The 17,378-nt window shown below is 35.0% G+C and overlaps 1 protein-coding gene across 5 annotated transcripts in view; it reads right to left on the bottom strand.

Annotated features, from left to right (window-relative positions):
• Nucleotides 1–17,378, bottom strand: part of kcnab2a (potassium voltage-gated channel subfamily A regulatory beta subunit 2a) — a 113,556-nt gene that overhangs the window by 57,630 nt on the left and 38,548 nt on the right. For 3 of the 5 annotated variants that reach the window (XM_067387733.1, XM_067387735.1, XM_067387734.1), the window contains exons 2-3: nucleotides 15,361–15,526; nucleotides 12,702–12,743 (exon numbers count right to left, since the gene is read on the bottom strand). The exons of 1 other annotated variant lie outside the window; for it this stretch is intronic. In XM_067387733.1, coding sequence (XP_067243834.1) covers nucleotides 12,702–12,743; nucleotides 15,361–15,437 — 119 coding nt within the window. In that variant the 5' untranslated portion in view covers nucleotides 15,438–15,526. The remainder of the gene's footprint in view (nucleotides 1–12,701; nucleotides 12,744–15,360; nucleotides 15,527–17,378) is intronic. One more of the 5 variants, XM_067387736.1, reaches the window with a different exon arrangement.

Genomic DNA, 17,378 nt, shown 5'->3' on the forward strand with positions numbered 1-17,378 from the left:
ACACTCATGCACACACACCAAGCATAAGCAGGCTTGGGAAACTGGGACCAGGACTGAGCCGAGAGCTGGGTTGAGGCATCTCCTTAAATAGCACAGGTGAGGAGGGAACAAAACAGGTCTGTGCTATCAGTGGCGGAGAACTCTGGCCATGCGTCTTGTAATCAGAGACGGTCCCGCCTCTTTCCTGACCGATACAATGGCACAGGACCAAGACTCAGGTGGGTTCAGGCAGGTGCTATGAGCCTCAGGTAAGAAGAAACACCAGAGGGCATACAAGACACACACACTAGGCACATGCAAGAAACCCATCAGTCTAGACTGCACATGCAATGTACAGACATGCATTGCAGGTCGTCTGGGAGGGAAGTGACACCATTTATGTGTATCCAAGGAAAAGGTGCTACACTTAAAACCTGTTAAATTGCCAGGATTCTGGCATTTCTGTTATTCTACATCAGATAAGATCAATCATTCAAAGCAAACAGCTAAAGAAAAAAATCCTGTTGATCAATCCAAAAGGGTTTTGAGCTTTTGGGGATGTCTGTTTCAATTTACACCGACAGCATTTTGAGGCATTACACGCAACACCAAATTGCATAAAGTTAAGAATTTTATGCGAATTAGTAAACAGAAATTACCAATAAGAGTAAAGACAGTGAAGCTTATGTGATCCATTAACTGATACAGTGTTGTTATTGTTAACTAAAACTAAAACTATTACATTTTTTTTTATTGAAATAAAATAAAATAAAATATAAATATAAATATTAGATGAAAAACTTAAAGGGTTAGTTCACCCAAAAATGAAAATTCAGTTATTAATTACTCCCCCTCATGTCATTCCACAGACGTTCATCTTCAGAACACAAATTAAGATATTTTTGATAAAATCCGATGGCTCAGTGAGGCCTCCATTTACAGCAAGATCATTTCCTTTTTCAATGCCCAGAAAGGTACAGTTCATTTGAGTACAGTGGTTCAACCTTAATATTATAAATAATAGTTTTTTTTTGGCACACAAAAAGTAAAAAGCAACTTTATTCAACAATATCTAGTGATGGGCGATTACAAAACACTGCTTCATGAATCTTCAAAGCTTTATGAATCTTTTGTTTCGAATCAGTGGTTTAGGAGTACGTATCAAACTGCCAAAGTCACATGAACTATTAAAATTCTGAAACACTTATGACGTAACGAAGCCTCGTTTACTGAAATCACATGATTTTTATGCTCCGAACCACTGATTTGAAAAAAAAAAGATTTGTAAATCTTTGAAGCTTCATGAAGCAGTGTTTTGAAATCGCCCATCACTAGATATTGTTAAATAAAGTCATTATTTAGTTTTTTTTTTTTTGGTGCACAAAAAGTATTCTTGTTGCTTCATAACATTAAGGTTGAACCACTGTAGTCACATGAACTGTTTTAAATATGTCTTTATCACCCTTTCTGGCCATTGAAAAAGGAAATAATCTTGCTGGCAATGCAGTCCTCACTGGGCCATTGGATTTTATCAAAAATATCATAATTTGTGTTCTGAAGATGAACAAAGGTCTTACGGGTGTGGAACGACATGAGGGCGAGTAATTAATGACTGAATTTTCATTTTTGGGTGAACTAACCCTTTAAACTTAAATGAACTTTAGAAATATTGCCTTGGCAACTAACTAAAATAAAATAAGTAGGGCTGTCAAATTTATTTATTTTTTTAAAAGTTCTTTCTATTTAATGGATTAAAAATATTTAGTACAAGCACAGTCTTAAATGAGTTAAATAAAGTCTTAAATGAACATAAAGAGTTGTGAGAAAATGGGATGCGTGTCAGATCCGAGTCATGTGCGGCAGGTCTTAAAGTGACAGCAGCCTAATAAACTTGCTACAATCTGTCATAAAAGTTAATCAAACAACAAAAGCAAAAGAGAAAATTACTCACTGCTCTTGACTAAATAACTTTTATAGCTTTAATAAGGATTAATCTACATTTAATTTATAATTTATGCAGTGAAGACTGTGAAGTGTTTGACAATTTCTGTATATTTCCTACATGTTAGATCAAATATTTAAAATATATTGTCTATGTTGTTTTTACACTAATTCAATCGCAATTAATCACACCTAACATTAAAGCTTTTCATATTTTTTTAATCACAGAAAAAATGTGTGATTAATTAGTTAATTTTTTTAATCGTTTGACAGCACTAAAAAAAAATTAAGTTTAGGTAATAAATTGAATAAAACTACCATAAAAATACATTTAAACCAAATAGAAATGAAAATGACAACAAAATTACTAAAACAACTAACTAAAAATATAAAAATAAAAGCTAATTTAAAATATTTATAAAAATAATAATAGAAAAAAAAAAAAAAAAACTGATACAGATACTGCAGTCAAGTACTAACACCTGCTAGCAGTCAAAAGTACAGACACTAGGCAAAACCCAGAGATTTAATTGCTGTCAGTGTGAACACAACTTGAGCTGGGATAGGAGAAAGCCATTTAATGCAAAAAAAAGAAAAAAAATTAATACATACAAAAACCATAATAAATAAATAATGTTAATGCATTAACACATTACATTTCAAATATAAAACTAATGCATAATGTAATATAAAGTATATGTATGAGTCAGACCTCTGCACAACAAAACTGTCTGCACAACAAAACTTGCTAACATCTCCATAGTACACTGTTGCAAGAGGTTCTTTATCATAAGCCTGTATTGATCCTATGAATCTTGACTGAATGATGTACAGTACTGCAAAAACCACTTAACTACTGCAGAGTACTGGTCCTCCATATACAAAGAGCTTCACTCAAACAAAAAAAAAAACATCCTCTGAGCTAAAAGTCTACATCTAAAAAGTACAACTATTGCATTTACAACTTGTGCTGCAACAAAAACAGGTGTAGCCATTTGAAGCATAATGCAAAATAATGTAAGGGATGAAAATTAAAGGGGTATACCCATGCAGTCCCTGTTATTACACAGGCCATTGTGCAGAATAACGCCTTAAACCAGACTGACACATGCACACAGGTGGGCAGTCGCACCAGAGACACAATCAGCGCAAAAACTTACCCGGGGTCTTGGAGATCGGCTCATGAACAAGGCTTATGAATGTCAATCTGCCCTTATAAACTCAGCTGCTAGCAATCCAGCGATCCACCCAAACTGGGAGTGTCTTACATGCCAGCATCTAAACCAATTAGTGAAGAAGAGAGCATCGCCCTCATCCTCCAACCCCCCATCCCGCCTTCAACTCCAGCCATCTCCCCTCCCAGCTCGACTCCATGAAGGAAATCCATTTATGTCATTCGAGGGGGGAGCAATTTGTTTCTGCTAACCACAGCAAATAATATCTGGTCTAAATTATTCACAGAAGCTTTTGCACTAAAAGCTTTTGATTGTTGTTCCACATGAGATAATAGATAAAGGCGTTTTAGTGCACTAATAACGCCTGTGTGAGCTTGTGGATCTTCAAAAAAACACAGACACAGCCGTATCAGTGTCTAAACCAAAATCAACACATTTTAGCAAAAATAAATATGCCAACTAAGCATAAATATTAGGGATGCTCTGATCTATCAACATCGGCAGATAATCACATTCTATGGCTCAATCAGTAGTCACTAAATTTGGCCGATATCATGAACCGAAACCAATTTGATGACGTCAAATTTCACTGCAGTCACCTGTCATGCTCTAAAGAAATATCGCATGGAGGAACACTGGCTGAAAGGAATTAATACAACAAACCTTATTCGCTGCCTCTGTCATCTGCTCTCAGTGTCAATCTGGCAGCTCCTCCACACACACACTTGTATATGTGACCAGTCACAGAAAGTAGGGACACAAGTCGGTTCTGGGGCATTTTGAGTTATTCACAGATTCTGAAAGTGTAGTCTCCATCCTTTCCAACGATGTGTAACACATGGAAATCTGATAATATTTGGAGAAGTTGTGGCCATTTGAAGGTAGGCACTCAAGAAAGCTCTATAGGGAGAAAGACGCCTCTAAAGTTGCAGTTCTCACCTGTTCTCACCTGCTGGGAGTGACAATAGGGCTCATTTACATCTCATTTATATAAGCCATACCCCCTGTAAAGCTGCATGGACCGCATACTATTAATAATAAAGGACACTAACTGAACTAACAGAGGCCAGAGATCGATAACTATGGCTATTCAAAACAATAAATACACGATTGAGACGATGAATGCATGTATTGACTGAATTTGCGTCTGAATAGCGCTGGCTCCGTGGGCGTGGCCACATTAGTGGATAAAGAGCTGAATCACGGATTTCTGACATGGCTCTCTTTTCATAGAGATTACATAAACACAGAAGGTTTGTTTTTGATTTGACTTGCACGATTTAAAACCTGACATTTTTTAGACATAAGTGTAATTTTTATGTGATTAGTATTCACTAAGTTACAGTTCATTTTCTGAGAACTATCAGATTGGACTTCGTTCAGAGGGAGACGAGAGATCACGCATCATGTTAGTTTTCTTTATTTTACAAAAAGCACAACATTTTGTATTTACACAAATTAAAGAAGACATTCTATAGTTTCAATTGATATATTACTTATGTCTCTATGACAAAAATGACAGAGTAGGCCTATTTTAAGTCTGTTTTGCTGCAATGTGAAAAAAATCCTGCAAAATGCGCCGGCGCGTTACCCGACTCCAGAGAGGTAATGTCTTATTATGCCGCTTTCATCGTCGCTCAGACGTCTTCAGAATCAGTGAGCGCTTGTTCATAAGCATCCGGCTTGTCGAAGAAGTACTTCAAAACATTTTCGGTGTAACGGCCACGGTTCTTCATTGAATTTTGATATCAGCTAGAGCTGGCCAGAGCGCTGCATAATAAGTAGCCACGCTTCCCAGTATGCAAATACACACAGACAATAACACGCCCCTACTGTGTGCTAGAAAAACAAGCCGATTTCAATCTCAAAATGTACGCTTTTAAATATACCAATACTGCTATCTCAAACATGGAAAGGCTTCTTCATGATCTCAACTAACAGATTCTGCAAAAAAACGAAAATCACCAATTTTGAAAAAAAAAAAAAAATGCTTCTTTCTCATTTTGCTCGAGAGTTGTGCTGCCGATTTGTGTCCCTGGTTTCCGTGACGGGTCACATATGTGGTTTATGGGAAGTGTCCTCATAAACCATGTTTACATTGTAATACCCATGTCATTATACACGTTAGGGCTGGGCGATATGGCTGAAAACTGTATCACGATATCAGTGCTTCATATCAGTCGATATCGATAATTATTGATATTTTTTATGACCCATTTAAAATAAGGACCAGGAGAAAAATATATTACATTTAAACATTTTTATTTTAAACTTAACCTTCCTCTGATCATAATCCCCTCAGTTATTACAGTTTTTCTCAGTCGCTTTGGTACATTTCTCAGATCAGAATTAAAATTCTCAAAACTACCTGTTCAATTCTCACATCATTGTGTCACTTGTGCACATCAAAAAGGCAGTTTCTCATTTCTTTGAACAAGTTGCAAATGCTTTGGTACATTCATGCAAATGATTATGTACAATTCTCTGTTGTTTCCTACATTATCAGTTGCTTATGTCATGTTGATCAAAATGTATTATATTGGGTCTCTGTTGAATAGTCTCACCCCCCACAACATTTAGGCACAAGCTCATAGCATAAGTCTTTAAAAGCAAAATGGTTGAACAAGTTATCATAATATGTCAAGCATATTTCTATACTTTCTATATTTCCATTAGACTTTTTTCTAAATCTGTCCTGAATTGGTAAATTGCTTCCAGGTGAATCTTGACGACATGACATGACTCAATAACGACATGACTCAATGACATGTTCTGTCAATAAAAGTACAAACAGTAAGAGAGTAAATTTGAATCTTTTCCAGTCTCTTGCAATTACACTCACACATACCCTAAGATGTAACTTATAATTGACAATAATTGTCATCAAAACTTTAGCCATAGTTTCCATCAGAACGTCCCTCCAGGGTAAACGGTTATATTGAGAACATGACTAAACAATTTGACTTATCCGTACACAATGACACAAGGACTTGTCATTCTGATGGCACTGACATGTTCATTGACACAGATATTTACTTTTGAGAGATGAACTAAGGATTTTGAGTAAGAGAGTGGCTTTTGCAGGTTATCCATGGTGTTTTGCTATTTGTACAAATTGTTTTGAGAAATGTACTTACTGTTTTGCAAATTGTGAGTTTGATTCGAGAAATGTACCAAAGCGACTGAGAAAAACTGTAAGACAGAAATATCAACAACCATGGAAAACTCAAATAATTAAAATAACATAAGTCTAAAGTAGGGTGACCACCCTTCCCACATTTTGCAGGACAGTCCCAAAATTAGGAGCTTTGCCTCGCAAGACTTAAGTAGTGTCCCGCATTTCATTTATGTCTGTAATTTGTTTTCATCCCTGAAATTACAATACCACAGTAATAAATATAATAAAAACTGTGAGCATTTAAAAATCAATTTGTGCAGCCGTCATATTCTAGCTGTGAAAATAACCAACCAGCGCAATCATAGAGAGCGGTTTTCCCTCTGATGACAACTGAGTGGACAGCGCAAAGAGCAGGCCTCATCAAAGTCGGTAAACACAACTACACCAGCAAGGATTTCATCCTCCATACTGGATAAGAACCTCAAAAGCTGCTCAAAGCTGCCCAAATTGATGATTTAAAGCATGTAATCATCCATCCTGGTGTTAAATATTTCCAACGAACAGCGGCGATCAAGCACCACACACGGAAATGGTCGAGCACCTACAGAAAAACGAGATATTCTCCATTTGTTTTAACCGATACAAGCGCGCGCTCTCGCTCAGATCACATCTGCGTGCTCAAAATTTTGTCCTCCTGCATGAGCAGCCGTGAATCTAGAATTGTCTTCTCTCCAGGATTTAATGTTGCCATAAGCGCAACATTATAGTGTGGGCACCCACCGGCAGAAACATTAATCGGCGCATATGCCAAGTTTGCCAACAAATGTAAAATCAATATTTACCTAGAGTAATATTTGTAAATTTATCTGTCTCATGTGTCCCGCAAAATCACATCTACTGTCCTGCAACAGATCATTAGTCAGGTGGTCACCCTAGTCTAAAGTCACACACATTTCCTCTTTTATTTACAATTTCCTCGCTCGCTGCGGCACTCATTTTCTGCTTACCAGTCGCCGGTTACTGAAGAGGAATCCAGCAGACCAGCATGAGACAACGATATGGCGCAACCAAAATTGATACTGTTACATGATTGGCTGTTAGCGTGTCACTCCCTACGTTGCTAGGTTACCAGAGAACGAGTGCCTTTGTTAATGCAACAAACTTGCTTTGCAACCTCTGTTTTCTTCCGACGAAGAATAAAAAATATTGAACGTTTTATCGAACACATTTTTTATTGATATCGATCACGTGTCTATCGCGATACATATCGTTATCGTTTTATCGCCCAGCCCTAATACACATGTCCTCATAAACCATGTATACAAGAACACACACACACAGCGACAGGGAAACTGAGCTTGTGTGATTACCTGTGTATGTCCTTTTTCAGGTCAAGTCATATATTGGTGAAAAAAATCAGTTTGTCATCAGTTGAAAGATGAAAGCGATATCTTTGTCATAGTATCCTTTCAACGCTGTTCAATGTATTGAATCAATGGCATTGACGAGAAACATCAGCTTCAGTGTTACCCAGGTGACACGCTGGTCATCAATTGAGCCTTGTAAAGTAGCGCTCGTTACATTAATTTTAACACCTTATTTCATTCATTAATTAATCAGGGTTTTTAAAAAATATTAGGTGAATGAACAGTTTAATGATGACTCACTCATAGAGACAATCCTTTGCCGCTACCTGCTGGTGTAACAATACAACTGCACTGACTGCAATTATGTTCAGTTTTGTTTGCTCTTTAACAAAAGGCCAAAGTATTCTAATATGGATAGTGTTTTGAGTAAGCACTGTTTTTAAAGGCCTATTAAAACGTTCATTGTTAAAGGTGCAGTGTGTAAATTTTAGCAGCATCTAGCGGTGAGGTTGTGAATTGCAACCAATGGTTCAGTTGCTCACCCCTCCCTTTCGAAGGGAAGAAGCTACGGTGGCCGACACAGGACAAAGATATCATCTGAGACAGCAGAGAGTAGCCAATCAAGCAAACACGCCCTGTAGAGCAGTTTGTCCATTTAGGGCTACTGTAGAAACATGCCGGCGCAAAATGGCGACTTCGATGTAAGGGAACTCATGGTGCATGTAGATAGAAATGGCTCATTCTAAGTTAGTAAAAACATAACAATTCACTATGTAAGGTCTTTATACACCACTGAAAACATAGTTATGTATATTATATTGCATTTCTGTCAATAGGTCCTCCTAAATATTACAAATTTGACCTTTAAATTAATATTTGTTGTGCTTATATATTTGATTCTCAATTAAAACAATAATTATAACATTACTGTAATATAACAAAGGCAAGATATGTGGAATTACTTTATCCGAAAAATTGTAAAAAAAATTAACAGTGACAGTCAACAAAGACCTTAAATAAAAATTAAATAAATCTTGAATGATTGTGATCTGTATCGGCGGATCACGACGACAAGAAATCTATAGTCGGCAGCAAAATTTCTGATCAGAGCATCCCTAATAAATATTCAACATTAAAACATAATAAAAACAACAATGTCCAAATGGCTCTGCAGCGACTCATTTGAATGATGAAATTGGTGTCAAAAATGGTATCAAGATACCAGATCTCTGAAGTATACCACAGAGTAGCACAATAACAGACAAAAATGCTGTTTTCTACAAAAAAGACCATCAAACCACAATCATCACAGTTCACACATACAGTACAGTCCAAAAGTTTGGAACCACTAAGATTTTTAATGTTTTTAAAAGAAGTTTCGTCTGCTCACCAAGGCTACATTTATTTAATTAAAAATACAGTAAAAAACAGTAATATTGTGAAATATTATTACAATTTAAAATGTGTACTATTTAAATATATTTGACAAAGTAATTTATTCCTGTGATGCAAAGCTGAATTTTCAGCATCGTTACTCCAGTCTTCAGTGTCACATGATCCTTCAGAAATCATTCTAATATGCTGATTTGCTGCTCAATAAACATTTATGATTATTTTCAATGTTGAAAACAGTTGTGTACTTTTTTTTTTTTTTTCAGGATTCCTTGATGAATAGAAAGTTCAAAAGAACAGCATTTATCTGAAATACAAAGCTTCTGTAGCATTATACACTACCGTTCAAAAGTTTGGGGTCAGTAAGAATTATTTTATTTATTTTTTTGAAAAGAAATTAAAGAAATGAATACTTTAATTCAGCAAGGATGCATTAAATCAATCAAAAGTGGCAGTAAAGACATTTATAATGTTACAATAGATTAGATTTCAGATAAACACTGTTCTTTTGAAAATATTTTGTACAATTGTACACATTAAATGTTTCTTGAGCAGCAGATCAGCATATTAGAATGATTTCTGAAGGATCATGTGACACTGAAGACTGGAATAATGATGCTGAAAATTCAGCTTTGCATCACAGGAATAAATTACTTTGTGAAATATATTCAAATAGAAAACAGTTCTTTTAAATTGTAATAATATTTCACAATATTACTGTTTTTACTGTATTTTTAATTAAATAAATGTAGCCTTGGTGAGCAGACGAAACTTATTTTAAAAACATTAAAAATCTTAGTGGTTCCAAACTTTTGGACTGTACTGTATGACAGCCTTTAGATACTTTAACTCTGACCCCTAAACATGAAACGATACTTGCACATCCATCTTTAATGGCCTACATGAAAGTGAAAGAGAAGTTCAACAGCCAATGTTAAAAAATTCATCCTGAAAATCAATGAAACCCCCTTACCGGAAATTTCCGGATTCAATACTCATAAAGAGCTATAATATATATTGACTCGTTAACTAAATGAGTCTTCCACATAACATGCCGATATATATGCCAACGTGCATCTTTTACTAGAAATGCTGTATTGTTTTTGCATTGACTTGGACTTACCTGTACTTTAAAGTGGACTATGTGTTTATGTTTTTCCAGAGAGATAGTGCTATGCTCAGACTGCAGTGTTTTGTTTTTTAAAGGCTGTATAGAAAGGTTCCATACATGTTAACATAACATATATTTAATGCAATAACACTAAAAAAAAAAAAAAAAAAAAAACAACACTTAAGTAAATTTGGACATATACTAATGTATTTTTAATATTTCAAGATGTATAAATGGACATCAACTAACAATTAAATATATTTAAAAAATGGACATTAACTTAGATTAAAAAAATGCTGTTAAGAATTGCTCATTCTTAGTTTAAGATACCTCATATGTAATGTACGCTCACATTGGTATTTTTCTCAGGAACACTGTATCAGAGTCACTGCATTATTCCAGCGTGTGCTGCAATGAGGGCTGTGCCATTTAAAAGGGAGGACTGCAGTAAATCCCACAGAGCAAACTCAGTTACAGACAGTTTACTTATTGAATCTGCTAAAACGCAATGCAATCTCAGTTCTCAGAGAAGAACTAGTCACAATATTATCCTAATACAACTGTGTAGGAATGCTATACACATTCAAAAGAGCAAAAGAAAAGAAAACAACACAATTACAACCTATAACTAAAACCTACAAAAAAATAAACCCTTAACACACTACAATAATGACTGAAGTGAGGTAATCTTTCTTTCCCATCACTCTATCTGTGTGCTAGAGTGAAATATGGTGATCGATTTCTGTCAAGCGGATCTGGGATATGCGACGTTAAAAGACTTTAAGCTTAAAAGGACAAAAATGTGCAAGGCTGTGAAATAAAAATTCAATAGAGTGCTCATTAGCCTCAGAGCTACAGAGTCAGGGGTTTTAAGAACCCATCAGCACAACAACTCTTTTTTTTTTATCCCATAAAAACATGATCCCTCACTAAAACAGGAAGAAAAGTGCACTGCAGACGAGGGTAAAAGGGATGTGTTCAATCTGATCGCTAAAAGCAGCTGCTGCATAAAACAGTTGCTTTCAGGTGAGCTTGTGCCATCAGCAGGGAGGATGTTGCAAATGCAACTTCAAAAACAAAACAGAAAAAACAAACAAACAAAAAAACTATTCCATTTCTAGCATGCAAACTAATTTAGTGAATTAGTGTGAAAATATGAATTATACAAATCAAATAGGTACAATGAATATTGGCTCAGTGCTCAACAAAGATGGTCTAGCGGTGTTTTGGGTATTTCTTATATGTCACCATATAACTAAGGATGCACCAATATGAACATTTTGGCCCATACCGATAACCGATAATTCTTTATATTTGAAAGCCGATAACCGATATATTGGCGCATAGTTTACCGATAGTTTTTGAATTTTTGAGAGCCTGATTACAAAGAAAAACGTTAAAAGCCATTTCCCAAGCACACAATTATAATGTTCTCATTATAATTTTATGTATCCCATATGACAGATTTGTGCTGTACATGTTGCACTTAACTGCATTTTCCTTTTTGAAGTGATCGGCAGATAGCGATATGGTTGCCGATATATATTGTGCATCCCTACATATATAATGTTTCGTAATCATGTAAATGTGTTTATGCCTTGCAAATGTAAACATTTGGTATTGTGTGTTATATTGCTTTTACAGAAATTGTTTCTTGCTAGTTAACAATAGATTTTGCCAAATTGTGATCATTATTAGGTAAAATTAATTAAAATTGGTTGAAGAAATAAATAAGTAAATTAACTCCAGGAAATGAATTTAGGTGCATGAATTAATAGCTATAAATGGAAAGCTGAATGATTTCTGAATGATAACTTTCTATTATTGCAAATTAAAAACTATTAATTATTTGCTCCAACCAGTTTTCTTCTTTTTTTTTTCTTTTCTTTTCTTTTTTGGAAACAAATGAATTAAAAGGTGTTTTTTCAGGAACAATTGTATTTTTAGCAAAATATTATTTTGCACAGAATATGCACAGAATAAATGACCACACTCTACAAGTGTTGGGAAAGCCAAGGTTTAAATAGAAAACACTGGATGAAATACAATTCCTCATATGAGATTACTGAACATTCACTGCTTCTCTGGGCTCGTGTTTGTCATGCTTTGAGTTTCAAAAGTGTTCCACAGCCAAGGAAACCTGAACTCCATGACTTACCTGCAACACTGTTTTAATTCTACATGGAGTGAAATTAAATCTAAGATCTTTGTGTTAGAGACTGTGTTATTCTGACACACACACCACTGTACTGCAGACCGGTATACAACACCAACACATGCACAGATTACAAGTGGGATTAGTTGTTCCCACTGAATGTTAACTATCCCTTTTTACAAGTTATACAACAATATTAAGCACCAGTTAGTCTCAATTCTACAATACATGTCACATTTATTATTTATCCGCTGTTAACCATTACAAGCAAATAACATTGTAATCAAGCGTACTATAAATATAACTCCCTTGTGCTTTCAGAAGTATAATGACATAATCACACCGGTATCAGGAGCAGCTAAACTAAGAATGAACCCATGACTTGAAAGTGCTTTCCAAAACAAATGAGAACGAATGCAGTATCAGATGGCCATGGCTAATTAATCAGCAAACAAAGAGGTACCTGTAAAATTGCAGCTGCCGTTTTGGACTCCCATATCTCGCACTGAGAGCAGCATGAAAGAAAGAGAGAGAGATAGACAAGACCGAAAGGAAAGCTTAGTCTTGCAGGCAAAAGGGGAAAGAACAGTGAGAGGCCATTAAACAAACACATGCACGTGCACGTATACGCAAGTGCGGTATCAGCTTTAGAAGTGACCTGTGAACATGAGCTCAGAGAAATGGCTTCAACACTGATGACTAAGTAAATAAAGAAAGAAAAAATACTGACATTTCTAAATAATGAAAAGACATCAAAATAAGAACACCACAACATAAAAAAAAAACAATGCTATTTTTGTTATTCTGCAAAAACCTGACATTTAAAAGATTAATCCAAAAACCATTAATGATTTTCCCCTCAATCTAAGAAAAAGAAATTAGTCTAATATGAGTGCAATATGAGAGTTAAAGTAGATTTGTATCCATTTATGAGTATGTTGGCATACAGATGGCCTTTACTTAAAGCATTTATGTATAATGCATTATAAAGGTATTCATAATATACGGTTTAATGCATTATAAAAGGTATTCATAATATACTTTATAATGTATTATATCTTTTCATAAATAATTGTATGTATAATTGTACATGTGAAATTGGCTGTTTGTCCTGTTTTAATGCATTATACTTTCTAAAGGTGTATTATAATGTATTACAAGTAAAATTATTCATGAGACCATACAATGGTGCATTACATGGCATAATTAATGCATTAAAAATACTTTTTAAAATGTATAATAGGGTATAAATAACCCTAACCCTAACCCTAACCCATACATGAAGTGTTACCGCTAACATATACATACTAAAATCCTATTTCTCTTTCTGAACTGTCACATATAACATGTTTGCTAATCATATAGATGTGCTTTTATGCCTTGCAATTTAAACAATGTTTGTAAATATACAACACATTCTGCTGCTTTAAAAACTGCTTTAATTTTCTTTTTTTTTTTGGCAAAGAAAAAGACAAAACACTAATTCTGATTTTGTGTGGTCAAAAACATTATTTTCAGCTCACACACATTAAAAAGACTGCAGCTTTAAAGTTTAATGACTGCTTGAAATTACACTTCAGGTGGAAAAAAACTTGCAGCGCCACCTGCTGTTCAAAACCAGAACATCTGGCAAAACCTGAGGGGAATGAAAACACTAGGAGTCACAGACGATCAGAGCAAATTCATCAGGAACTTTCCAGCAATAGTGAAATAAAGTCAGGGCTCTGATTAAGTGGGCTGCTGGGCATTATGCAAAGCACTTGACCATTCTCGCCCTTTCTACTGGGAAGCCCAGCAGAACTGCAGCCTAAATCACTCAGTATGCTAGATGAGCATAATTAATTGCACATACACAGACCCTGCAGCAGGGATAAAGCAGATTTTGAATGGTGCAAATGCATCTTTCTAAAAATTATCACTGTAATTCAACTAATGTGGCTGGTGACGTAAAATTATCAGTACAGCAACAATATAAGAATTGACTTGGTAGTTCACATGATAACATGTCTTAAACCGGTTATTTAAAATCAATAGGTGCATTTGCAGCGTGGCTCTTTCAGACTCTCATTCTCTGCTTTCTAAAACTGAGTTAAATCACACATCTATGCATGTGTGAGTCTGTTTTGTGTATATCTGTCACACTTCTCAGAGTGTCCTACACAGTCACATAGAGTTTCTGAGAGAGTCTGAATTTCCAGTGACTTGCAAATTCTCATAAATAAAACTGGTATAACGCTTTCAATCTTATGTACTTAAATCTGATGTGCAGAAAGTTTGTTTAAATATCATCTAACCCAGGGATACTTATCAGGCTAATTAAAAACACTTCATCTTGAAAGTCATGCTTTACAGCCCTGAAATTACACTACTGTTCAAAAGTATGGGTACAGAAAGATTTTTTTGTTTTAAAAAGAAATTAATACTTTTATTCAGCATAAAACTTCTTAAAAGTGACAGTAAAAACATGTATAATGTCACAAATGATTTCTGTTTCAACTAAATGCTGTTCTTTTGAACTTTCTGCTCATCAAATTATTCTGAAAAATGACCACAAAATATTAAACAGCAACTGTTTTCAACACTGAGAACAATCAGAAATGTTTCATGAGCAGCAAATCAGCATATTAGAAGGATTTCTGAAGGATCATGTGACACTGAAGAGTAATGATGCTGAAAATTCAGCTTTGGTCACATGAATAAATTACATTTAAAAATATTAAAACAAAACATTTGTTTTAATTTGTAACAATATCTTACAACATTTTTACTGTATTTTACAATCAAATAAAAATGCAGCCTTGGCGAGCACAAGAAATCTTTAAAAAAAAAAAAAAAAAAAAACCTACCAACCCCAAACAATTGAACAGCAGTGTAATTTTACAAAAGATTCCTTGTTTAAAAATAAGGAAAGTGCTAATAAACTTATTGATCAAACACATTTATGCACATTTTCCAGACCTTGAGTTTATGGTTTATGGAGAGAGAATGGAGTCAAAAAATAAATTAAAACTGAAATGAGCATAAATGTATGATGCAACAGCACAGTCTGAGGTTCATAACACCTCTGTGCCTTCAGAGCAGCTGTTTAGGTGTGAATGTGTGTGTGTGAGAGTGATACAGACCTGTAGACCATGCCCGGGGAGCCTGTCTGTCTGAGAGAGAGGCGGGCAGGAGAGTCTGTGGTCGATTCTGGATACATGGGGAACGGGAGAGTGGGGGGTGTGGCCAGGCTGCCAAGGGGTCTCTCTCCTGTCAACCGACACGTCTGTCTGTCACCTTACAGGAGCTCTGAAAAACACAAACACAAATGTAAGTTTCAGCAAATGCTAGAGTGCATTAATATAAAACAAATCTGAGCAGCACTGCAGTGCTGCAATTGCACTGTAAGAATGCACTAACACCACTAGAGGGCGATTCTGCACAACGGTAAATGATGATGATGATGATGATGATGACGATGATGATGATTAGAACGTGACCAATACACCAAAACAGATGGTAACAAAGAAATCCATAATCCAAAGAAAAAGATAGTGTCACACAATGACGAGCTGCTGATTTTTCTGCGCCAGAAGAAAATAAATCACATTTTGCTTAAGCACTGAGGTTGAAGTCTATATTAATTGTAATCAGGGGAAAATAAAAGGAATGGTCACCATGAAGTAAACTTATTGTGTATACCAAAAAACAAAACAAAAAAAAAAAAAAAACGTACAACCAATGCAGATTTATTTAGGAACAAAATACTCCATTTAATGATGGTCAAAAAGATTCATAAACTCACAAGTTATCAGTTTAAATCATTCTAACAAATTTGTCACGGAATCCACTAAAGTGATTACTGAATTATCATCCGACTCGCCTACTGAACTGCAAGAAATTTTCATTGAAAAATTACATTATATTATGCGTACATAATTACTGACTAGGTTGTTCATATAGAAATTGTAGGCCTAGTTAAAGTTACACATTCACAAAAGAGCAACAAATTAAAACAAAGAAAAACATTATAGGTACAAAACAATGTTGTTGTGTTTAGTATGTAGTTAAGACCACAGAAGTGCTGATATTTTACTAAACACACACACATGGAGTGAGATCCACGGTTTACTGATAGTGTGAAAGACAGGCTGCTTTCTGACACCCTTCTGTCCTGCCATTGCTAGGGTGCTTCTAAAAGGCACCATGTATAAACTCATAGTGCAAGGTAGAAAGATCGTGACAGAGAAAGAGAGAGTTAGAGAGGAAAAGAAAGGAAGATAATGTTTGTAAGACAGACAGAAATGGAACAAGAGCTGTATGAGGTCAGAAGAGAGAAGAGAAAAAAGAAAGCTGACATTTATGTCAGAAGAGCTTTTTTGGCAACTCTTTAGTAAATATTCAGTCTCCTCCAATGACCAGTTCGTAAGACATGAGGCGTAAACATACATACATATGCTCGTATGAAGTAAAACACGTGTCAAAGTAAGCATCATGGTACTGTGCATGAGCACAAGGTATTTTTGAATCATACTAAGATAAAGAGTCGGGTTCAAGTTAGGGCTGGACAATAAGTCAATATCAATATATATCGCAATATAATTTTTTTCGATAACGGTGATATGATTTTTAAACACATTTCCGGTATTTCTATATACATTACAGCATCACTGACTTGAGGCGCAGCCGAAAAATGCAAAAATAACTATTTTTCACTTATGAATAACATTGAGTACCTTTAGTGTTTTCAATGATGTGCAGCCTATACATATCTGTTTACATCTCAACAAAAGTGTTTTGGGGTTTCATGAGCCTTTAAGAATAATAAAATCAGCCTACGTTATAGTTTAATGTTAAAGATATTAATATTACTAAAGTGAGTGAGTCTTATGTTTATTTTTATGTCTGTATGAAGGCTAAATACAAATAAAAGCTGAAAATAAATTTATTTGTACTGTTTTTATTTCTAAAATATTATATAGTTTTATAGGAAGAGATTTCCTAGATTTGGCAAATTCATTTTTCAGACGTTTGTAGGTACAGACATCCTTTCTTGGCAGTTTTTCTGAGGCTATTATATAGTTCATATCGATATCGTAATTATATCGTATCGACCGAAATTAAGAATTATATCATGATATAAATTTTGGCCATATCGTCC

Source organism: Chanodichthys erythropterus, chromosome 6 (genome assembly GCF_024489055.1).
Source record: "Chanodichthys erythropterus isolate Z2021 chromosome 6, ASM2448905v1, whole genome shotgun sequence".
Classification (NCBI taxonomy): domain Eukaryota; kingdom Metazoa; phylum Chordata; class Actinopteri; order Cypriniformes; family Xenocyprididae; genus Chanodichthys; species Chanodichthys erythropterus.